At 36.4% G+C, this 25,245-nt stretch overlaps 3 protein-coding genes and 1 long non-coding RNA gene across 4 annotated transcripts; 3 read left to right on the top strand and 1 right to left on the bottom strand.

The window, feature by feature from the left end:
- Positions 1-265: 265 nt before the first annotated feature.
- LOC132168512 (uncharacterized) lies at positions 266-1,497 on the top strand. Its single transcript, XR_009438878.1, has 3 exons — positions 266-354; positions 439-571; positions 1,340-1,497. It is a non-coding gene; the product is annotated as an uncharacterized LOC132168512 (long non-coding RNA).
- A 380-nt stretch (positions 1,498-1,877) lies between these two features.
- Positions 1,878-10,769, bottom strand: LOC132170427 (cullin-1-like). The gene is made up of 19 exons (XM_059581414.1): positions 10,559-10,769; positions 10,029-10,202; positions 9,815-9,914; positions 7,449-7,634; positions 7,278-7,325; positions 6,990-7,184; positions 6,821-6,898; positions 6,129-6,218; positions 5,934-6,014; positions 5,770-5,832; positions 4,462-4,548; positions 4,221-4,376; positions 4,089-4,144; positions 3,755-3,875; positions 3,486-3,647; positions 3,226-3,369; positions 2,895-3,113; positions 2,627-2,794; positions 1,878-2,328 (listed from the first exon to the last, which is right to left on the bottom strand). The coding sequence occupies exons 2-19, from the start codon at positions 10,157-10,159 to the stop codon at positions 2,227-2,229; spliced, it is 2,187 nt and encodes a 728-aa protein (XP_059437397.1). The 5' UTR covers positions 10,160-10,202; positions 10,559-10,769; the 3' UTR covers positions 1,878-2,226.
- A 5,986-nt stretch (positions 10,770-16,755) lies between these two features.
- On the top strand, positions 16,756-17,338 carry LOC132169128 (uncharacterized). The gene is made up of 2 exons (XM_059580210.1): positions 16,756-16,849; positions 16,947-17,338. The coding sequence occupies exons 1-2, from the start codon at positions 16,756-16,758 to the stop codon at positions 17,336-17,338; spliced, it is 486 nt and encodes a 161-aa protein (XP_059436193.1).
- A 4,283-nt stretch (positions 17,339-21,621) lies between these two features.
- On the top strand, positions 21,622-24,787 carry LOC132171268 (uncharacterized). The gene is made up of 4 exons (XM_059582545.1): positions 21,622-21,889; positions 22,048-22,079; positions 22,911-23,117; positions 24,147-24,787. Exons 1-4 carry the CDS (start codon positions 21,661-21,663, stop codon positions 24,465-24,467), a joined length of 789 nt encoding a protein of 262 aa, XP_059438528.1. The 5' UTR covers positions 21,622-21,660; the 3' UTR covers positions 24,468-24,787.
- Positions 24,788-25,245: the final 458 nt, after the last annotated feature.

The raw sequence follows: 25,245 nt of genomic DNA, 5'->3' as shown, positions 1-25,245 counted from the left end.
GAAGCATGGGGTGCTGCCCGAATGTGCTTGACTTGGTTTACCAGCACCGACACTCAGAGTATAGAGCATAAAAGAAATGGCAGTCTCATGTAGGCAACTTCTTTTACATCAATCCTTTCTTTTCCATCAACCTGTTGTTTCTAATTCTCTGTTTTTGTTCTGACTTTGTGTTTTATGCATATTTGCAGGTGGTCTTCTGTAGTTTATATTATTGTAGGTGGGAACAATGTTCTCTTTGTTGTTGATAGATACAAGCAGGAACAAGTCAGCCAAAATTATATACAAGAAAGTAATTACAGTAATAACAACCATGCAGCTTTCAGAACTGCATTCATCAAGTGTTTTCCTTTAGAGGTTTGTGGTGCTCTGTTGTGAAAGATTTGCTTTTACTGCTATTCTTCATTCATTTCTAACTCATTTTATTTTCTTAATTGGCAGTGTCTATATTTGTAAATATGCAAATCATTGATTCGCATTCATACCAGAACAGCTCAAGTTTCTTTGTTCAGAAGGGCTGGAGGCAGTGTAATACCATGCCATCAGCTAGTACATTTGGATCTAACAGTAACAGGTGAAGTTACTCTTTTCACCCCCTAATTAAACTTGATGAAGACATGAAACTTCAATTCATATGTCTATGAAATACTTATTTCCTCCCAATTGATTAGTGTCAAGAGAGTTACTTATTACGGGTTTAAATTGCATTTATAGTTTTTCTTTTTTAGTATTAATATATAGAAAAATGCTAGACCAATAATTTTTTTAAAACACGTGTCAACATGTGGTTAGAGGGTCTTAATTTTTTTTAGTAACTAGCGTGGCTCTAACCACATGCTAACACGTGTTAGCAAGTTATAAAGAGTTATGGGTTGATGGTTTGAATAGGAGACCCCAAGAGCGTGTTCAAAATGCCCCTCTACCACTTTTTCTTTTATGTTGGTATTTACTTGTAACTCTGATACATAAATATTCAGAAAATTATAGCTATTGCTTCTTGTGCTCTGCATCAATTTAATTTTAAAACCCAAGTTTTAAATGTTTTATTTTATTTTATTTTAATACCAAGCTTTGGGCTACTTGTAATTCAAGACGGCTGTCTAATTCTCCATCAAATTAATAACATAAGTAATATAAAATTATAGTTATATGCTGAGAAGACGAAAAAGAAAAGCAAAAATAAAAAGGAATAACGAATTTGTTCTATGTAGTACGCAATTTATAGTTAAAAAAGAGTTATTAGATATTATTTTCCGAAATATGCTTATATTGGGGATTATGTGTTTATGTAATTTAGAGTTAAAAGTCTTATTAATACTAACATAATTGCATGTGGATGCAGGTTAAGTAATTAAAACGCAGTGGCCATGGAAGTATGGTTTGCTAGTGGATTATTGACAGCAGCAGGGGAAAATTTGACTTTCTTTATTCACTTCAGCCTACTTTGTCTCTTTTATTTTTGGTTGATTTGTAAATAGTGATTAACTCATTGATGACGAGATTTTGGCCCCTCTCCAGACTTGCGCTCTCTTTACACGTGTATAATAGTAGCAACATTTGTCCAATCCTTATTAATAAAATCTTACATCTTTTCATTCTTCAAATATATTTTTTCATCTGATGTGATGAATTTGCCTTGATAATTGTCATGATTAACGGCTGTAAATACTGAGAAAGAACCGAACTTATTATAATTCCGATAAGGATTTTGAACAATTTTATGATCCAAATTATAGATTGACAAGCAAGCATATTGTCATATTAACCCAGTAAAACAAGACAAATAACATAAAACATTTTTAATGGGTCAAGTTGGTAAAAACTAGAAAGTGCAGGGTTTTTGTGACTGAAACACTCACTTGATTATCAGGCATCACCAATGATGTTAAAAATGGGCATTCCTATTAATTTTCTTCTCCGAAAGGGTAATTATATAGGTAAATCACAATATATTTGCCCTTAAGGTGGTACACAAAAATTCGCTACTCCTGAATTTTACCTTCCTAATATACTAGAGAAAAGGGCACAGCAAGCTGTAACGAAAAGCATTTACAGAAATTTATAATGAGTATAATAATGTCCCCCACCCACGCTCACCCCCCAACCCACTACTCCTTTCCAAGAACATCACAGGTCCATGCCAAGGCCCCCTACACCAACACCCACCGTGATTAAACAAACCATCAACAGCTCCAGCTTTGCAACGTTCAACAGGCACTAGTAGCAAAATCATGCCAAGTACCTAAACACGTTCGGGTTATCCTTGTCTCTCTCCAGATAGTCCCGGGTGATTAAGTCTTCCATCCTCTTCTTTATTGCTTTAATATCGGGCTGCACATTTGCATCCATTATTAAGTTGGATTAGTATAGAGAATGAAAACCAGGAAAATAACATAAAAGAAATGGAATCATCTGACATTTCTACAGAACTAAATACTTTGTTTTGGAACCAATGGCCCCTAAAACAATGCCCACCATATATTAATATTATATGCAACTCAAAAGCCAAAATGAAGTAAAAAAAAAAAAAAAAAACATAATATTTGCAGTAAGATGCATGCCAGATTTCATGATACAATTGATGAATGCCGACAACACATAAACAGAAGATGAAAGAATAGAGAGAGACCTTAAAAATGTGGCCCAACTGCTCAACACACTCCATAACCAATTGTTGGTGACCCAATACTTTCCGACTCTTCATAATGCGCACAATTGCAGCATCTATAGCGTATAGCCTATCCTTGTCAACATCTTCAATTACCCTCCTCCTCTCGTCCACTGGAGGGAGCGGTATCTACAGTTGAAAATTTTCAAAAGGTATCACCTTTAATATAGAAGAACCGAAGGAAGTAGGGGAGTGGTAAAAGCAATTGAAAAGTGAGAACGCTAAATACCTTAATCCTCCTCTTTCTATCTGTGAACTTGGAGTTGAACCCAAAGTTGTCTGTTGGCAAGATAGTCTTTGTGTTTGGCTCCTTACTCAGGATCTTATACTTGGCACATGACAGAGAATGGAGCAATCTAACCAAGTCATCATGGGTCAAGTTCAATTGAGTCATAATCTCTGAATAACTCAATCTATCAGCATTATTAAATAGCAGCAAGGCAGCAGCCTGTAAAATATAAACAGAAGATTACGATCCCAAATTCAGAGTCAACAAGTGAATCTAATAATCTAGTTCCAACCCACTAAACGACATAGTAAATTTTGCAAAATAAGATTACCTGATAGGTTGACACAATCAATTCAATGGTTTTTGACTCAAACTTGCCATTAATGTTGCAAGTGCCCAATGAGTAAATCCACGTTAGTTTTCTGTGTTTTGTTTTTGTTTCATAGAATCCTTTGAAAACTTCCACGCACTTGACCTGAAGCAAAAACATTACAAATATAACATATATTAGTAAACCTGACTACTTCACAGCAAACAAACATTAGCGGTGGAAATTTTAACATGCCCATCATCTAAACAAGTAAATGTTACCATTTCCGGAGGGAGGCTGATATCAAATGATTTATAACTTGGCCAAAATCCAGTAGTAAGAACCGTGACTGTCAAATCAATCCCAGGATTTACATTTGTGTTATTACGAAGATAATCCTCAAAGTTGTTCTGGTTTTCAGGTGCCAGTGTCAAATCCGTCACCTGGAGATGAAAGAAAAAGAACAAAAGATGCCAATCATTATCTGAATTGACAGAACAATAATGTCGACAGATGCAACACTTGGGCCAAATAATCACAGCCAACTCACCATCCTCTCCATCTTTGATGTAAATTGTGCGCCAAACTGCTGTTTCAGCTTGGTAAGCATACTCTTTTCATGTTCTTCATTAGCACTTCGATCAAAAAGCAGCCGATGAGCAAGCTTTTTCCTGCAGTCTCAGCAATGCAGAATCAGCAGACAACTGGAAAAAAAATATATATATAATAATAAAATAAAATAAAATTACCGACTGTTTCTAGCAAAAATAACCATTTATGCCACAAATCCCGAGGCAACCACCCTTGATTAAGCTCAAAGGTTCCAACAGTAACAAATGAAATATAAAACAAAGTCAAAACCTACTAAAAAAATTAGTGATTACCAGTAAAATTTTGCAAAAAGGTCTTTGTCACTAATGCATGCGAGCAACTTCACTACCTGTAGACCACAATAACATAGATTATGACCAGTGCCACTGCCAGTAATATGTACAGCACAAAACTAATAATACTACCTTCTCGAGTGTTTCTTCTATGGCTTCATCACTCAACTTCTCACTCCCAACCTTCTTGAGGATGAGGATATTATCACAAAATGAAGCCAGTAGCTCTGCACTTGAACTGCCAGAACCAATCTGGTTGCAAAATTCCTCAAAAGCCTCTTTCAGGGCCTAATGGAACTCAAAATTATTAATATTTTTTAGACATATAAAGTGATAAGGCAGGTCCAAACAACTAGTATTTCCCAACACAAACCTCGCGGAACAAACTGTGGTCCGAAAGGTAACCAATCACGTATGCCATATCCTTGTCGTGCAGCTCAATTATTTTTCTGACAAGGACCTGCAGACCTCACAACTAAATCCATCTTTAACCTTTCTTACAATTTCTAAAAATTCTACCAGTATAGGTCAAAAGATTTACCTGTTCCCGCACACCAGCCCCATTTGGAGTCCGCAGAAACAAGGAAATCAAGACTTAAAGTACTCTAATAGACTACACGAACAAACAAAAGCTCTCTTGTGCCAGGATCCGATGAAATAATTTTTTTAAAAATTATTTCTAACAGCCCTTGTGTGGCAGTAAAACTCAACAGCTGTATGTTAACCTCTTGCATAATAATCCCTCTTCGCACAGCAGTAATGATCATGTATCTTCAACAAAAACAAATAAAAAAAAGAAACAAGTAAAGATGTTGCAGGACATTAATGATCTTGTTTAACACTCTTTTAAGAATCCATCTTGTTCTTCTTTCTATGTAGTACTTTTCGGGGCGTAACAAATTGCACATAACAAAAGAACAATTATACCCAACACATAACTAGCTACTCTGAAATACTACAAGAATAAACATAAGCTTTCTAGTGCGAAGATCTTATGGAACTTAATGAAGACTTCATATGTAACAACACCTATCTCGAGTAAAACTCGACCTAAATGGCAATTAATTATCGCTCTTTGCATGCCACTAATGAATTTTTTTTTTAATGAATAATAATTTATTGATGAAAAAGAAAAGCTCGAGTACACGAAAAGTATACAAGAGAAGCAACCACCCTAATGAGGTTGAAAATCTAAAAAGTTAACTAGATCTACAAGACAAAAGGAAGAGAGCCACTAATGATCTTTTAACTTCAATATATATATATATATATATATATATAGAGAGAGAGAGAGAGAGAGAGAGAGAGAGAGTGGAGCCAATTAAACTACCCCTTCAAAATGCATTGATGATAAAAGCCAGTCAAGAACATTGATTACGGCTTTATATATAAAAGGTATGTACCTCATGTTAAGGCCAACAGATGAAACACGAATAAACTAAATGCCAAAAAAGATGTAACATTGATAATATACAAATAGACAAAAACAACACAGAAGTTTGGGCCTTCAAATAATAGAATTATCTTTTGTTTAACACAAATATAAGCTGCACAGAATATCCACCAACATGTGCACAACGAAATTTAAGCACACCAACTAAACAACAAAGGAATGCAAAAAAAATGTGTGCAAAGATGCACATTTTACTACATTAAAGGAGAATAAATCAAAATACTTAACCTGACTACTAGCAGCATCATCATCAGCCTGTTGGAGCAGGGCTGTACCTTTAGCAATAACATGCTACAACAGGGAAACCCTCAAAGAATCAGTACAAGACGTCTCTGAACATCTGAGACGTTCTTTTTGTTCATCAAAATAAATGTGAGCAGGAAACAACTGACCTGCTTGAATATAGTAGAAAAAGAATCCAAGACCTTCGGTATTTTATGGTAAAGTCTACACATTCTAGAAAGATCCTCCACCTTTAATAGCAAGGTCAGGATGATAGATAAAGCATTAATGAAATAGTTAAAAAATAAAAAATAAAAAATAATAAAAATAAAAATTGCCAAAGCACAAGACTTAGAGCAAAGTACCTTATTATCTCTCAGCAAAGCACGACATCCAGACTGCTCATTCTCAAGCAGTTGTGTCCCATTAACCACCAACAACTCATCTTGAACTTTCTACAAACCAAGCATGCGGCTAAGTTGAGTAGAGAGAAACCACAGAAAATCTTTTCCAAATAGTACTAGTATGCATCCACAACTACAAATGGATGAAATGAAAATGTTTTCTGCTGCAGGATTTTCTTTCCAAGTTACTTTTAACAGCCAAAAAAGAGACTTCCATATAGAAGGGGGTGGTGTCATATGTGCCATATATACAATGCATATGTGAGGAACTTGTTCACCACTCCACTCTGGTTTATTTCTATATTATTATCTCATTGGAGGGCATATTTGTATCAAATACATATAAAAAATTGTAACCAAGAATTTATAATGCTCCTTAATTCAACTTCCTTTTTATTTTTTAATTTTGGAAATTGGAAGTGTTTTAATGGAATAATACCAACTTCAGAAGGTCCTTATTATTTTTCTGGCAATGAAGCATTGCTATATAAAGCAACCGCTCAATAGCTTTATTTTATTTTTTTCTTGGGAGAGGGAGGGTTGCTGAAAAGTATCACCACTTCATATGTGAGAAAGAAGAAAAAAAAAAAAACCAACTACACATGGATCTAATATGTATTTTGTTATACACATATAAACATTAACTAACTAACCTCCACCAACTTCTGCTCGGTGCTTATATGCAGGTAATGAGAAACTCTGTCCCTCTCCCTTTTCAAGCACTCCTCGGCCTATATAATTTAATGAGATAATAGATGTTAGAATCACAAAGTTTATCAACATAAACTACATCATCAAGAATCTTTGTGTGCATAGACTTGCCTTCAACATGTATTCTGGACAAGAATCATTTGAAATCCAGGTTGATGCTTTATGACGATAGTATGCACCAGAGTCTTCGAGCATCTGTGCTTCAAAATCTTGTTTATAAAGCTCCATTCCCATTTCTAAAAATATGTCTATAACATTCTTCAACAGTGCTCTGTCAATTTGCTCTCCTTCACGTTCTTTATCAATCTGTTGGTCCACACACATTGATTAGCTAAACCTTTTGGATTAAAAGATACAGAATCTTACAAAAAATTCAGGATCAAGAAGCAACAAACTTACAAGAGTAATTACAGCATCTCTGGCATTAGCTTTTACCTCCTGGTAAACCTAGATTTGAAAGAAGAAGAAAAAATGCATTCTCATACCACCCAAGGTAACTTTGAAGCTGAAGACATGCAGGGGAATTAGACCAAAGTAAATGTCATAAATAGTGAGCGACTTATAACAAACCACATCGGGGAGGAAGGCTAGTCCAACTTCATTAAGTGTAGGAAGTGACCTCCTTCGAATGAAATACTTATCAAGATACCCAAGGAAGAGTGACAGCCACCGCACCATAACCTTGTGGTTTAACCATCTTCTCACCAGCTCCCTCAGCATAAATTCATCATGCTTCTCTTTTAAAGAGGGTACCACCTGATACATAAAGTTAACCAGGGAGGACAATGGGTTAAAAAAACCAAAAAGTAAGAGACTCCAGCAGCAAGTATGGTATTGATAGACACGGATGTTGTCAAAGCTAGAGCTAAGGTAAGCTGGAATCTGATTTGTGTTCCTAAGAGGGAGGGGGTTTGGGGATTAAGGGGTTGGAGGGTTGGAGGGTTGGAACAAGGCTTCTATGTCGAGACATATATGGACCTTATTTGCAAGGGCTGGGTCCTTATGGGTGGCATGGGTAAACGAATATTTGCTAAAAGGCAAATGCTTTTGGCAAGTAAAATCCCACAAGGGTGCTCATGGTGTTGGAGAAAGCTTCAGACGTTAAGAGACATTGCTAGAAGATTTATTTTGTATAAGGTAGGGAGTGGAGAGAACATTTTTCTATGGATGGATCATTGGAATCCAGATGGGATATTACTTGAAACTTATGGTCCTAGGATCATCTATGGTGCAGGGAGTCAATTACTTATCAAAAAAAAAAAAAATGGTGCAGGGAGTCATCTAAACGCTAGGCTGCCCATTGTCATCTGTGATAGAAATTGGTATTGGCAGGCGACAAGGTCTGAAAATCTTGTTAAGATTCAAAGCAAACTGTCCTTGCTGTGTATTGGGGATATGGATCACCCCACTAGGAGCATCTCTAAGAAAGAAACTTACAGTTGTGCTGATTCTTGGGATGCCATTTGGATCAAAGAGCAATCAGTCTCCTGGTGGAGATTAGTTTGGTTTCCAGAGGAATTCCTATGCAAGCTTTTATTTTTTATGGTTGGTTGCTCGTAGTAACCTAACCACGGGTGAAAGGTTGCTCAAATGGGGTTTTGTTGGAGACGTTCTTTGTGTATTTTGTAGAGGATTTATGGAAGCGAAAAACCATTTATTTTTTTAATGTAGTTTTTGAAGAAGAGTAGGGTTGGGAATCTGGAAAACTGTTTGATAGATAATCCTCCTTATGGATGGGATGCTATTGTGGAAAGAGGAGTAAAGGATTGGAAGGGAAAAGGGTTGAAACTGTTTTATGGAGGGAGACAAATAATATAACGCACAGAAATCACTTACTTATTGAGGAGAAGATTAGCCAGAAAATAAGATTGGAAGTTCGAACTTGGGTTATGTTTAAGGGAAGATTCTAGAGAAGCAAGGAAAATGAAGAATTATCTAAGAATTGGGACTTGCTGGAGAGCATTTTTAAAGCTGAGACTGAATAGGATCTGTCTGCTGGTGTAACTGGATTCGCAGGCGTGGCTGAGCATTTTGTGCTGATGCAGACTCAGGTATGACTATGCAGAGGATTGAGGAGAGTGTGTCTATGTGCAGTGATTTTTGTAGTTGCTTCAGAGTGTGAATGATGAGGCTCCTGGCTTAGTGTGGGCTGGGGCTGCTGTCTTGGATGTAGTAGATGAGGATTTAAGGTGGGTATTGATAGTGCAGCAGGGGAGTTGTTGCAGCTTGGTTTTTGCTATCCTAGCCTCTGTTGGTTGGGGACAGATTGGTGGTAGCTGATTTGGCTATTTGTCTCTGTTTCTTGGTTATGCAGATAGGTTGTGGGTGTACATATTGTGGATTCTGTCTTGTTTAGATTGCTGTCCTAGTGGTGTATAATTTGGCTAATCCTTAGTGTATAGTTTTAGTGTGGAAACTTGGTTGTTTCCAGGAGTTTCTAGCTTAAAAAATAAAAATAGTTATAGAGAATTGTACTTCATTGTGATACATGAAAGATTTACTCAATCATCCAAACAAAAAAATAAAAGGTTTTGTATTGAAAGACAAACAATGAAGCTGGAAAAAATTAATCAATTACATACAAAAATAATGCATCTATGCAAGAAAAAAAGTTATATGCAACCAACCAAAAGCCTTGGTACAAAAACACTTTTAGAACCAAAAGCACCACCTCAGACCATAAAACTCTTTTTTTAAGCATCAATTTTGTGCAAAAGTTCAACAAAACTCTAGGACCTCTAAGATAAGTCCTTTCCTACAAGATACAAGAGACTTCTACAAAACATAACAATCACAATCAAAGATCAAATTACATGACATAAATATTCCCATTGGGAGTTGAAATAGATCCACACAATAGCCTACAACTCTACACCTTATGATACTTACTAAAACATGAAAAAAGAAAAAGAAAAAAGTAAGCCAATATTTCTCACCGTCGAAGTAATATATTCCTCAAACACCTCACGGTACTTGTCATAGAGCTGTTGGGAGTAATCGTGAGGGGGCTTCTGGGTACACATGTTGTAGATTGTTCTATACTTGGAATTAAGGAAATACAATCACAATGCATAAACATGAATGCCTCAAATGACAGGTGTTTAAATAAAGAATAATTGTATGTACTACTTAAATAAAAAAAAAGGATACGTGTAGAGCATCATGTAATCCTCGTTCGTGAAAGGAGGCTCCGGCAACTTTTCCAGAATCCTCTTTAGCTTCGTAATGCCCTTCTTCATGTAATCCCAACCTTGGTCCAGCTCAATAATCTTGCGGTCCATTGTAGTAAAGGCCGATTAAAAAACAAAGTCAAACTAGAATAATCTGTAAATCCACAACAAAATCAAAATAATCACAATCTCAACCAAGTTATATTATGTATATGCATAATCCACACAAACATCTTTCTTTTTTTTGTTTTTTTTATAAGCATAATTGACACAAACATCTTTCTTCTTTTTTTTTTTTTTTTTTTTTTTATAAGCATAATTGACACAAACATCTTGTACCGACACAAGTACAAAATTTACTCAATAAAACGATTCCAAATGATTCCGCAAGACAGCGATTGCAGAAACGAAATTCAATAATATTACTGAGAAATCGAGCTCTAACGCAAACACAATATTGATCGGAAACAATGCTCGAATTAAGAGGTCGAAATCGATTGAAAAACTTGCCTGCGTATTCGATTGGAGTACCGAGGAGCCAAGCGGAAAATAATTGAGCCAAAAACACTAACAATCAGAAGCCTGAAAATAAAAACGAAAAACCCACTGTTCTTTTTGTGTGTATATATAATAATATATCGTATTTTATTTGTTGCAGAAAATTTTAAAAATTAAAAATCGTTGAAGAAAATATTAACATGATAATATTTGAAACTATATATACAAAAGGTAGTATTTGCATTAGAAAGAAAGTGATTATTCACAATAGTTGTAATAGGACGATTGCTTCATATATAGTATCATACAAGAAAAATAATAAACATCACCCTTGCACGTGTCAATTTAATCCATACACTTTCAGTTTGAGCAAGTTACCACTTACACATTCGATGTGTGATAAATCAAAACCTCTTTATAAATTTAACACAATTAGATATTAAATAATATATATAACCTTTACTATCAATTCGAATTATAGAACAATAATTCTTTCTCAATATGAAAGGATATAAAATTTGGGGGAAGACCTACCTCCATGAACTTACACTCTATTTGTAGATTACCTTCAAACTATTAATTTTGACATTTGAGACCCCTCAAATTACCATTTCCTTCTAATCGACATCATCCGTTACTGTATGACGCTAAGATAGAACCAACACATACAAAACGTTTACTTGAAATGCCAATTTACCCTTCAACCCAAAAAAAAAAATTGTGTTGAGGGGTGGTCAACAACCCTTTGATTGAGGTTATAGAGAGTTTCGACAATCTCCAAGGTTGTTTTTTAGTGGTGGCCAAACCACCCTTTCAACTCAAAGGGGATGGCTCAACCACCACCTTAAAGATTTCAAGTGTGCCTAAACCACACCACAAGGCTGCAAAGGTGATTTGAGAATTCCAAAGTTATTTTATGAGAATTGCCAAACCACCCCCCTTAACTTGAAGGGCTGGTTCGACTACCCCTTTTGGAATCTCAAGGGTAGTCGAACTAAGCCCCTAGAACTATGCAAGTTGTTCATAACCCCCAAAGTATTTTTCTGGTGGTGGCTGAACCACCTTCTTATAAGCTCAAAAGGTGGTTTAGTTACCCTTTTAGGGATTTTTGTTAAAAAAGATATAGCTCTTGTTAGAAAATAAATACCCAGCCAGCCACTAATATTTTGGTATTATTCTCTGTTTCCGAGATAATATAAGCCACTTGTTCCAACACTTACCCTAGTGATCGAATGCTCTTGTGCCCAAACTCTCATAAATTTTTTTTTTTTTTTAAGGGCAAACTCTCATAATTTGTTTACATAATGAATTCCCTTTATTTTACTACACTTTTTCTTTGTCGTAAGTCCAATATATATATACATTTTTTTTCTTTTTTCAATCCAACCGAGCTGGCAACCTGAATCAAGACTTGAGTTTTGAGATGAATCTTTAGTTATTTCACGAAAGCCCATGCAAACTGTACTATGCCTGCAAACTGTACTATGCCATTAAAATATATATATATTTTTTTTTCTATTCAAAGTGGGAGAGGGGAAAAAGTGCACTATGCCATAATAATAGAGTTTCGATTTTTTTTTTTTCGTTAAACACCTATTACTCTAGTGGTTTAAATAATTTATTTTTATCTACCTAATTTTCATTTGGTATTGCAGATTGTACCTCACTTACGTTTAAAGACGGAGATAGTACTATTGTCCAACTTCAGTAAAATTTGTTGACAGAAGTCCAAGTCAACACAATAAAAAGCTAACATGTGGTGATATGTAATATTAAAAATATAAAAAATTAATAACCAAAAAATTAAAAAGTATAGTTTAAAATGAAAAAACAAAGGGGTGGCCGAGCCGAGTACAATTTTTTTTGGGGTTGATCTTACAATGCTTGAGGGTGGCTCGATCACCCACATTAGTTTTAGGGGTTGCTGATCTACATCCTAGGAGTTGGCTCCCCCCCTCCCCCCAAAGCGGTTTTTGGGGTTGATTGGCCATCCTTGTCTCTTTAATGGGATGGCTTGGCCACCACCAAACACTTGGGGCATAGCCACCCTCTACCACCCCTAGGGGTGGTTTTCGAACAACCCTAGTTTTTTTTTTTTCCTTCAGTTTTTGATTTTTAAAATTGAGAGATTATTTATTTTATTTTTTCCAAATATATTCAAATTAATTTACCTTTCCAAACATCTTTTTTTAATGTTGTTTCATATTCTTTAAACCATCCAAACATATTTTTTTAAAATTAATTTTTTTGGTATTCACAATTTTGAATACAATTATAAAGAATAATAAAAAAACAATACAGAAAAGTTGCACACGCAAACCAGCCTTTAACATACACTCTTTCAAATTGTTGGCAGAAACTACACCAATAAAAAAGCAAGACAAAAACCCCTCTTCAATCTACCTTGGAAATCTAGTACCAATAGAACAAAATTAGCTACAAAATTCATAAAACAAATTTAATAAAGTGAGATGTATTTCTAAAGTACATGGCATAATTTGTTATTAATATTATTAAAAAAAATATATTAAAAACACATGTCTTAGAAACAAATATCAATTTATTAGAAAATTTTATCCTAACAAGAAGAAATTTCTATCCTTCGTTCACATCAAGTTTTTTTTTTTTTTTTTTGACAAATTCACCCCAACACGACATCTATGTACAGGTAGGGTTATTTTTTAAAATTTCACGTCAGTTTGGAACGGTCCCTTGGCAAACTTAATTTGGTTTGTTTTTTATTTATTTATTTTATTGTAGGGTATATAAAAGAGGGAAGAAATTGAAATAAACTAAAAATATATATATAGATATTTTGCATATATATATATAAGCCATTAGAGATAGTTATCTATGAAAGTTTTGATGAAGAGATGTTTGATCAACTAGACTTTACATTTGAGAGTTTGAGTACATGAATATAACATTTGAATTGTTGATAGAATAAGAGATATGCTTGAGTTTGAAACTGCCGTAAAGATAGTATGGTAATAATTGGTAGAGTGGTTAACAATCTAATGGGTGAGTTAAAACCAATATAGTTGTGTTTTATTCTCCTAGTATGAGAGTGTTGGAGTCCTAGACGGTTTTGGTCTTTGTGGTGAACCTATTAAGCCCCAAGCCAGTTTCTTCTTCTCTTGATTGATTAAACATTTGGTATCCATGGAACCGCCTAGGAAGAAGCAGAAGAATTCTGATGGCGGTGATGTTGTTGGATTCATCAATCTTCCAAAAGAAGTTGTTCATAACATTCTTTATCTCCAAGGTGCCAGGTTGAAGGACCTTGCGAGACAAAGCATGGTGTCAAAAAGATGCCAAGAGTTATGCATATCAACCCCAAATTTGCATTTGAGTAACATCCACGCGGATGACAAATTCAAAAGCTTTGTGGATAAATTCATGGCTCTCCGCTGCTTGCATGGCGTGACGATGGAGCGGTTTAAGCTCCATTGGTCTTTCGACGAAGACAAAGCTGACACCAACAAATACGGGCAGTGGAGATGTGGTTGCAGCATGCGGTAGCTTCGGGTGGTGGTGTTGCAAAAGTTTGCCTTAAATTCATCCACCCCCGCAAGGCAAGGCAAAGGCAAAGTTTTGCCTTGCCACATTGTGTCGTGCGTTGTAATTCCCTAAGGTTCCTGGGGGTGGATGCAGGGAATGTGGTTCTCAAACTACCCTCACCTCCATATTTTGCTACAAAGCTTCGGAAGTTAAGATTATCCCACGTTAAAATCGAAAACGACAGCAACATTGGAGCATTGTTTTCATCTTTCAAGTCCCTCACGATGTTGGGGCTTGACAAAGTAAGCGGGATAAAGAGCATGGCTATCAGCAGCTCGTGCCTTCAGATTTTGTCAATTTGACAGCCACCTTTACGACATTGACATTCAGCAGCTAGACAAACTCCACGACCTTAATCTTCTCTGGCATGCCAAACCCTCTATAGCTGCTGCTGGTGGTAGTAGAAGATCACTCAAAATCTCTGCTCCAAATCTTCGAAAATTTCAGTTTAGTGGATTTACTGTGGATCACTATTGTATGAGGGAGGCGCAACATCTGTGGCAGGCCACAATTGCTCTTTCACTGAGGGGAGTCAATCAAGTTGCTGCCAATAAGAATAACTTGGATAAGATTCTCCAGAGTGTGAAAAAGGCTACAAATCTAACCATAGGTATGGTTAGGTTCTTTGAGGTAAAGTGATTTTTTTTTGTTATTTTTTTTACATTCAAATTTACCTATTTTTATTAGCTTAAGCATTAATTTACTTGTGCTAAGATTTGCCTGGCTTGTAGCTTTTAAATAAGCAAGGGTGCTTGCCATTTTCTCTTGATAATGTTAAGTACTTAATTGTGGAAACAACTTCAATTACTACTAGTGTTCATGAAGTCCTACCATTGTCCTACCTTCTTAGAGGAACAACTAATTTAAAGCATCTCACTATACGCTTTGCTAGAGTAAGCAAGAGAGTAGTAGCTTGCTTTTTTTCAAATTAGTTTTTGTAAATTGTCCATGGATCTTTGAACTCACTCAAATCAATTTCAATTTCAATAGAGTATGAGTCCGAGAGAGCAGCAGCATTCATTGAAGATGGAAGATTGGGAATCTCAAAACCTCATGTTTACTCATCAATTGGAAAAAGTAACTGTGGAGCTTTTCGATTGAGTGAAAGAAATAGAACTAATCAAATATTTGCTCAAGAATGCACAAGAATCGGAAGCGATGGTCATTTTGTATACTTCACCAATGTCATCAGATTTCATTACTGAGAAGTTAACAAAGTACAAGAAACCTTCAACAAAATTGTGTTTATATTCAACATCATCACATATGTTGGACATGTGTTGTGTTCATCGTCGGAAGATGGTGCAATAATAGTTTAACTTTGTTGGATTTTGTATTTATTTGTCTATCTTTGAGCTTAAACAAATTTATAAGATTTTTCGCAAGTATCTTATATGCGTTTTAATTTATCCATGTGACATTATATATTGCAATGAATATATCAAATAATGTACTTTTAGCATTATTTGTTCAAATATCTCATTATAATAATTCACTACCATAATGTTGCAAGCATTATTTAAGGCAAGCAAGATGCCGATTCTTTTGAATCATTTTCAGTTTCGCTGGATAAGACTTTTGACTTTGCCAGCGGGCATAACTACAAATAATTATTTGTATAGAACTAGAGAGGTCATTCAAACCTGAAGGGAATAAAACCAGAGAGGTCTCCGCCAGTCAAGGGCCCGATTGGTGGAGTCATTAATCAATTCCTCTTACTTAACAGTTTTATTTAACAACTCTAGCCAACTAACCTCCTCAACTAACTGTAAGTACCCTTCTCCATTTTCGCAACTCGTCAATATGCATTCCTCCACCATTGATAATGAAGAAAGAAAAAGAAAAGATAATAAAGAAAGAAAACCAAGAATAGCAGCTCCTGCTAGCGTAAAGATAATGAAGAAATGAAAGGCAAAGATAATGAAGAAAGAAAACCAAGAATAGCTCATGCTCCGGAGCTGCTCTTCATAAAGTTTATAAAGAAGCTCCTCCTCCTCCTCCTCATGAATAAGAGGAAGAGGAAGTTGCTCATGAAGAAAAGGAAGATGAAGTTGTTACACATAAAGGGGAAGAAGAAGAAGAATTGTCCTCTGATAATGAAATGGAAGTTGAAGAAGAAGAGTTCGGTGGGCGTCGTCCCAGGATGACGATTATGTACCTTCCTCTCTTTCAGATGAGGAAGCCATGGAAAGAGAAGTAGCAATCCTAAAGAAAGCGCGTCGAAAATTTATTCGAAATTGCGAAGCCCAAGGCAAATATGATAAAAATAGATTAGATTGGGAAATGGCTTTAAAACATTATATAGCTTATAATTATGGAATAAATATTCATGACGAAGCTGCTGTTCCTCCCAAAGCTGCGGCTCATAAAGAGGAAGATGAAGCTATAGTTCATGAAACACCTCCCGAAGCTACAGCTCATGAAGAGGAAGAGGAAGGTGAAGTAGCTTCTCCCAAAGCTCATGAAGAAGAGGAAGAGGAAGTTGCTACACATGAAGGGGAATAGGAAGAGGAAGAGGTAGAGGAAGAAGAAGAAGAAGAAGAGGAAGATGAAGAGGAAGAAGAAGAAGAAGAAGGGGAAGAGGAAAGAAGAAGAAGAAGAAGGGGAAGAGGAAAGAAGAAGAAGAAGAATCATTCTTTGATGATGAAATGGAAGTTGAAGAAGAAGAGTCCGGTGGCATCGTCTCCAGGGTGACGATTATGTACCTTCCTCTCTTTCAGATGAGGAACTGTGGAAAGAGAAGTAGCAATCCTAAAGAAAGCGCGTCGAAAATTTATTTGAAATTGCGAAGCCCAAGACAAATATGATAAAAATAGATTAGATTTGGAAACAACTTTAGAACATTATAGAGCTTATAATTATGGAATAAATATTCATGACGAAGCTGCTGTTCTTCCTGAAGCTGCGGCTCATGAAAAGGAAGATGAAGCTGCAGTTCATGAAACTCCTCATAAAGCTGCGGCTCATGAAGAGGAAGAGGAAGCTGAAGTAGCTTCTCCCAAAGCTCATGAAGAAGAAGAAGAGGAAGTTGCTACACATGAAGGGGAAGAGGAAGAGGAAGAGGAAGAGGAAGAAGAATCGTCCTCTGATGATGAAATGGAAGCTGAAGAAGAAGAGTCCGGTGGGAATCGTCCCCGGGATGACGATTATGTACCTTCCTCCCTTTCAGATGAGGAAGCCATGGAAAGAGAAGTAACAATCCTAAAGAAAACGCGTCGAAAATTTATTTGAAATTGCGAAGCTCAAGACAAATATGATAAAGATATATTAGATTGGGAAATGGCTTTAGAACATTATAGAGCTTATAATTATGGAATAAATATTCATGACGAAGCTGCTGTTCCTTCTGAAGTTGCAGCTCATGAAAAGGAAGACGAAGCTGCAGTTCATGAAACTCCTCCCGCAGCTACGGCTCATGAAAAGGAAGAGGAAGCTGAAGTAGCTTCTCCCAAAGCTCATGAAGAAGAGGAAGAGGAAGTTGCTACACATGAAGGGGAAGAGGAAAAAGAAGAAGAATCGCCCTCTGATGATGAAATGGAGGCAAGAAGAGTCCGATGGGCGTCATTCCACGACTTCCTCATCTAAAAGAGAGAAAGGTACATAATCGTCATCCCCCGGATGACGATTATGTACCTTTCTCTCTTTTAGATGAGGAAGTCGTGGAAAGAGAAGTACCAATCCTAAAGAAAGCACGGCGAATTCGAAATTGTGAAGCCTAAGACAAATATGATAAAGATAGATTAGATTGGGAAACGACTTTAGAACATTATAGAGCTTATAATTATGGAATAAATATTCACGACGAAGTTGTTGTTCCTTCCAAAGCTACGGCTCATGAAGAGGAAGATGAAGCTACAATTCATGAAACTGCTCCCGAAGCTGCAGCTTATGAAGAGGAAGTGGAAGCTGAAGTAGCTTCTCCCAAAGCTCATGAAGAAGAGGAAGAGAAAGTTGCTACACATGAAGGGGAAGAGGAAGAGGAAGAAGAAGAAGAAAAAGAAGAAGAAGAAGAAGAAGAAGAAGAAGAAAAAGAGGAATAGGAAGAGGAAGAAGAAAAAGATGAAGAGGAAGAGGAAGAAAAAGAAGAATCGTCCTCTGATGATGAAATAGAAGCTGAAAAAAAAAAGAGTCTGGTAGGCGTTGTCCCCCGGATGACGATTATGTACCTTTCTCTCTTTTAGATGAGGAAGCTGTGGAAAAAGAAGTAACAATCCTAAAGAAAGTGCATCGAAAATTTATTAGAAATTGTGAAGCCCAAGACAAATATGATAAAGATAGATTAGATTGGGAAACGGCTTTAGAACATTATAGAGCTTATAATTATGGAATAAATATTCATGGCGAAGCTGTTGTTCCTCCCGAAGCTGTGGCTCATGAAGAGGAAGATGAAGCTGCAGTTCAAAAACTCCTCCCGAAGTTACGACTCATGAAGCGGAAGAGGAAGCTGAAGTAGCTTCTCCCAAAGCTCATGAAGAAGTTGCCCCCGGAGCTGAAGATGACAAGGAACATGACTCAGATTCTTAGTCTGGTGGTGAGTAATTGGTTTTTTTTTTTTTTTTCTTCTTTGTTTCATGGACTATCGAGAATAGGGCTTGAATTCTGGTTGCTTGTTTTGCCTCTCTTTTGGTTTGCTGGTTAATAAAGTCATTTTGCTTTGGGTTATGGCATGCACTACTGGTAGTTATTGTGACTATATGTACACTAATGCCCGAACAAAAGTTGTACGCAAATCAAATGAACCTATTGTTAATACCCTTGTGAGCATATATATATAGGTTGGTGTCCTTAAACAACATAAAAAATAAAAAAAGGAAAAAATAAAAAAAATAAAAACGAAAAGGAAAAAATAGTTACATCTGTTTACAGTTTACATAAATAAAAAAAGTTGGGTCGATCATGTGCTAGAATATTCCTCTTCACTATGCATGGAGATCTTACTAATGTGATATGCACTACATTTTCTAGATAAGACTAGCATACACTCACCAAAAAGAAAACATAGTAGCATCAACACTTAGCGCATACCAGAGAGCAGTGGCCCTAAAGGTAGAGCTCATTAATATATATATATTCCCACATTATTTCCTTTAATCTAAGAAGATTTGGGATAGTTCTTGGTAGAGATTGTTGAGTCATAGATCAACCTATTAAATGCTCGGCAATCCTCGGGCCCAATCTAAGCATGGAAAGGTCCAAGCCCAGTAAAGTTTCGGGTAACCAGGCTCGAAACCTCAAGATACGAGACCTACAGATCTAAGACCTACAAGTCCGAGACCCTCAGATTCGAGACTATTAAGTCCGAGATTAACTCAAGACACATAGGTCTCGGTAGCAAGGATAACTCGGATATCTTGGGAGATACAACTGTTAATGGATAAGATCACTTATCTATACAAAAGCTATCACATCTATTTAAAATACAAATCAGATATATTATCCAATGATCGCATATAAATATTCAAATTAAGTGATACATGTAACCACCAAATCCTATGATCTTAATCCCCTAAGATCTCAAAAATGATAACCACTCAAATCCCTTGTTAGTAACTGCGTCGTAGAAACTCAGGGAAGAGTAAGTCATTGGTTAGGGGACTTCCACTACTTCATGCCTATAAAAAAGACGGATCATTTCTTCATATTTGGGTAAGCGCAACCTTGGCTCTTAAACTTTCCTTTGTTGCTTATACTCTCTCTCTCTCAAATTCTGACTTAGGCATCGGAGTATCCCCGCTCACCCCAGTCTCTTCGATCCTTCTCTTTTTCTTTGTTGTGCAGTAAAATGACTTGAGTGTTAGTCGACTCGGACTCAGTAGGCGTGCCATGTCACCAAGAGGAAAATTGTGCATCAACAGAGATGAAGAGCTTCAAATTCTATTATGTTCGACATCTAAGTATCTAATCAATACATAATTCAACCATAAACAGAGCTAAGCTAAGGCATTTATTCTTCAGAAAATCATGAATTGAGAAAAGCACCATCCACTAAGATATCCAAGCCCATTGAAACTCCAAAATCAAAACAACCAAGGAAGAGCTTTTACTTGATGGTACTCCTCCTTTTGCATGAGCTTCGAAGCACCGTCGCTCCGGCGGTTCCCCAGTGGCGCTTGAAGCAGAGAGCCCCTTTGTTTGACTCTCTCGTCAGTTTCTCTCTCTCACAGGAGAGCTTTTATATTGTGCAACCTACTGTGTTGCTACTCTCAAGATACCACAATAACCCTTCATCCTCCCTTACACTACCCTTCACTACCCCTCAAGGATTGATACCGTTGGTGGTCGCAGCTGATGGATGCTGGGTTTTTCTCAGAAATTCATAAATTTTGGTTTATGTTTTGTTTTTGTGGCACTGGTTCTAGTTACGTTTGAATTTTGAAATTGATTTGCCGGGATCCCAAAAATTACGGTTGTGTTTGGTAATGGAATGGAAAAAGGGAGTGAAACGGTACTTTAGCGAATTTAATTGATATTTGAGAAAAAAATAAGAATGTTTTGTATAAAAATGTGAAAAATTTTGTTTTGTAGTGATTTTTTTATTTGAATAGTAATAAAAAGTGATTGATGTGATGTAAAAAGTAACAATGTTTATGTTGATTTTGAGGAGAATTTTTTAGGTTTTTGAGTCCGGTCCAGCCCTTTGCCAAACATAGCTTACCATTCTTCCCCACATCAGTTTTTTTTTTTTTTGGCCACAGTATTTTTTTTAAAAAAAAAATCAGTTGGAAGGGTCCCATGGGCAGATAAACTAATTCCCATTGACAGATCAGGATACCCGACAATACTCCAAAAATTGCCCTTAAGCTTTTTCTCAAATCCTGGCCATCTAATGTCATCCAACAGCCACAATTTCGCCACAATTTCGCCACATGTTCCAACTAAAAATAAATAATAAAATATTATTATTATTTTTTTTTAAAAAAATATATATATAAAACAAAATATTAAAATCAAAATTTAAAAAAACTGGGGTGGTCGGTCACCCCAACTGAGTCATGCGTGCCACCCCCAGGGGCTAGTTGGGGGTGAGAAATACCAATGACTAGGGGTGGTTAGATACCACGTCAGTCTTGTGATGGCTTTGGCCTTTATTACGGTCACCCAGGGGTATTTGAAGTCACCAAGTGGCCATGGGAGGTGGTTAGGCCAGCCTCCCAGTAGTAAAAACCCAAAAATTAATTTTTGGGTTTTGGCCATCAGGGGTGGTCCTAGGGCCATGGGGGTGGCCGGCCAACCCCAAAGGGCTGACCGGCCACCCTAATTTTTTTAATTTTTAATTTTAATATTTTGTTTTATATATATTTTTTAAAAAATAAATAATATTTTAATATTTATCTTTAGTTGAGATACGTTGCAAAATTATGGCTGGTAGATCAGATTGGTTGGTCAAAATTTAAGAAAAAGCTGAGGGACAATTTTTGGAGCATTGCCCGGATCAAATCCCCCGTGGACACATCAGTTTTTTTTTTAAAAAATTCCACGTCAGTTGGAAGGGTCCCGTGGGCAGATAAAACAAAAGCATTGTCCTGTCGGAATCATCCATAATTTCCGAAGGAATGGATGATCAGAGGGCACTTTTCAAACAAGTGTTCGGCGACTCATCGGACAGCGAAGACTACGAACAACTACAACAACAGCAGCCTCAATTGGAAGATCGATCTCAGCCAACAAGGTCCGGTCAAAACCCTAACTGGGAACAAATCAAAGAGGTCAAGGGGCTATGGTTGTGCAGGGACTTCCTCTCAGCTCAAGAACAGTCTTCCCTGCTCTCCGCAATCGAGAACGGTGCGTTTTATGCCCGCACTTTCTTTTCTTCTTCCTTTTTGATTGATGATTAAATCGGTAGAAATGGAAAGGAAATTGGGACTATCAAGGTTGTTTTTTTTTTCTTTCTTAAATTGATATGCTTTAAAAGTGTTTGTATTAACGTGTGGTTGTTGCAGAAGGGTGGTTCGCTGAAGCCTCTAACAACCAGGTCAGTAGCAGCCCCAAGTCCTGGCAATGCAACATAAGATTAGCATAGTGTTGTTATTTCTTAGTCTTGTATGTATAATCTATAACTTATTGTGGGTGTGTTTATTTCAAGATAAGGTTTTGATAATCTGTCATGTGTTGTCATGCATTTGTGAAGCAGTTTACATATTAGCAGTCTGTTGGTGTGGTTAGGGTTGTGATTTAGTTGTAGCAGTTTTAGAGGAATCATAGCCTAAGTCTAGTGCCTGTGCGTGTGTTATACAAGTAGACACACACTACCTAAGCTGCATGAAAGGCTGCAAGATAAGTTTTTCCTCTTAGGAGTCGGGAACATTTATTTTATATGGAAAATTCGCCTCAATTTCCAAAAGTTTGTACTCCCTCCATCCCGTATTGTTGGTTTTGTTTAGAAAAATCCAACTTTTCAGGGGATAGTATGTAATACATTTGTCTTTCAAACAAAAAGATGTAAGTTTTCAAAACTATTCTCCTGGATTTAGACCCAAATAGAGAAAACCTATAACGGAAATTCACTTTTCAAATAAAGTAAAGAGTAAGTTAAGAAGGTTATTTGAATTTTAGGCCTGAATTTTTAAAATGGACAACATTTTGGAACATCTCAAAATGGAATAAAGTATCAATGATGTAGGATGAATAGAGTAAAAATCAAGCATGGGAAGAATGAGATCATCTAGCAGATCCTATGATATAGGAAGAATATATATCACAGTTTTTGGGTTGGATCATAATTAAGGTCGAAGGCAATAGAATGAGAAACTTACGTGTACTTTTAGGTTGTTTCTGATAAGCTTACTCATTTCTTTCTCCGCAGGCTATGAGGTTTGGAGATCTTCCGCCATGGGCAAGTGAAATTTCAAATTCTATTCGTGAGCTGGTGCTTTTAAGTGATCCTGCTTTTGATCCTTTACACTTGGGAACTGATTGTGGGGCTAAAGAAGCATGTCCGTTTCCATCACATTTGTTGTGGAGAGAACCACTCTTTGACCAACTTATTGTAAATGCATACCAACCAGGTGAGGTGCGATATGACTACTAAGTAGGCTGTGCTTTACAGAGTCAGAACTCATGAAGTCATTGGACTTGGCGAGTTGTTAAGTTCAGCTTATTCTTGCAGATTTCTAAGTTTTCAGTTTCATTTCTTATGCTTCCTTTGGAAGTCATGAGAGCTTATAGAGTTTTCATTGATGGTTGTATTTGAAATTGATCTTCCTAATAAAAGAGTAAAAGAAGTATAACCGGAGGCAAGGGCGCCTTGTTTTAATGAAAATACCTGTTCTCAAATTATACTTAATATATGTAAGTAGAAATCATCATTTGTTTTAGTAGAACATTAAAAATGCTTTTAATATATCACATATAAAATTCTGTTCTCTCTCTCTCTCTAAGTTGGTTAGTTTGGATCTCAAGAAGGGTGAGAAAAAAGCAAAAAAAAAAAAAGGCTAACTATTGCTTTAGAAATTTGGTTCCTCAGGTTTTTTTTTGGGAGCTTTCCTGCAACTTTTCTTTTGTACTTCAAGAGCCAAATGGAGCCTTAATATTTGTCATGTTGGTAGTCTGGTAGATTGAGTGTTGATTTTTATTTTTAATTTTTATTTTCCCTTTTTTGATAAGTATAGTGAGGAATGTATATGATTGTTGATTCAGTAAAGAGACAAAATGCTTCAATCAAGTTTTCTTGCAGTTTTACATCTAAAGTCGATGGCATTTTGTAGTTATCCATCAAGTGTCATTACTAAGACATCGATATTCTATCCACATTTTTCTTATGAAACCCGACAGATTTGTTCCACCTTGTTGCAATTTGGAATTGTGTGGATATTGATTAGTTGTCTTATAATGATAACACATGAGGTTGGAGTAGTTTTAAACCAACAAAATTGTTCCTGGTCCTTGGGGCATATATGTCTTAAAGCGAGATACCTTTTCTATTGGGTCATTGATCTTTTCCAGTGCTCTATATCTTGTCAATTATCACATTACCATAAGCTCTTCTTCATACAAAGTTCAAAGACAATGTTCCTTACCAATTATTGTATATTATGTCCAGGGGATCTGTGCACATGTTGACCTTTTGCGGTTTGAAGATGGAATTGCCATAGTCTCCTTAGAGTCATCTTGTGTGATGCATTTCACCCAAGTTGAAGAAGCATATTGTGGCATAGCAAATGAGGGAATAACAGATCCACCCATCACCAAGATTCCTGTGAATCTGACCCCTGGATCTCTAATTCTTATGTCAGAAGAAGCTCGCTACTGTTGGAAGCATGAAATAAATCGCAATCCAGGGTTTCAAATATGGGAAGGCCAGGAGCTAAATCAGAGGAGGAGAATCTCTGTAACACTGAGGAAGCTCTGCAAGGTTGAGTAGAATCTTAATCATCACATTTAAATCTGCAATATGGATTATTCTGTTTTAGGGCCTGACCTTGAATGTTGGTTGACTTAAATTCATCATCTTTTATATTCTTCTAGTGACTCCATTCTAGATGATAAACTTGAGCTTTTATTTCTGTCACCAACTTGGGGTGACAGAACCTCAAGATGGAAATCCCTCTTGGCATATGCATCACTGGAACAGCTTAGTTATAAGTCTTTCCATTCAATTTTGTTACAGAGCTTCTTATGATTTGAATATTCATTGTAACAAGGGACGGAAAATCGGTATTTCATGGTGATTTTGTTGATAGCCTGACTATCAACACACATCCGTCATCTTTCATCTTTCTTTAGGGTTAGTAACACCAACACGGCACATGAGCTCAAGCTCTCACGAATAAACTTGCAATTTGACTAGTCTTGGACTTGCCGGTGAAGCTCTTGGTGCTCAGCGGGGCTCATCTGATACACCGAAAGGTTTGGTAGTGAACTTTTTTAGAGAAGTCTCATCTCTAGAAATTTAGGTTGAAAATAAATACTCGTATAATAATTCATAATAAGCCCAATTGTATGTGTTCATAGGGTTCCACTTATTCGATAAACAATAATAGAAAAAAGAAACAATGGATAATATTGTCAACTCCTACCGTTTATCAAATACATGTCACGTGGTAACTTCAAACTTAATACCAATTTGATTAGCTTTAAGTCTTTAACAATGGTCTCCTTGACCATTGTTAAAACATGTGTGAAATTGTTTGTTAATGCTT

This window comes from Corylus avellana, chromosome ca2 (assembly GCF_901000735.1).
Source record: "Corylus avellana chromosome ca2, CavTom2PMs-1.0".
Lineage (NCBI taxonomy): Eukaryota > Viridiplantae > Streptophyta > Magnoliopsida > Fagales > Betulaceae > Corylus > Corylus avellana.
Note: the sequence above shows the minus strand (reverse complement) of the source record. Positions and strands in the feature narration are given on the sequence as shown.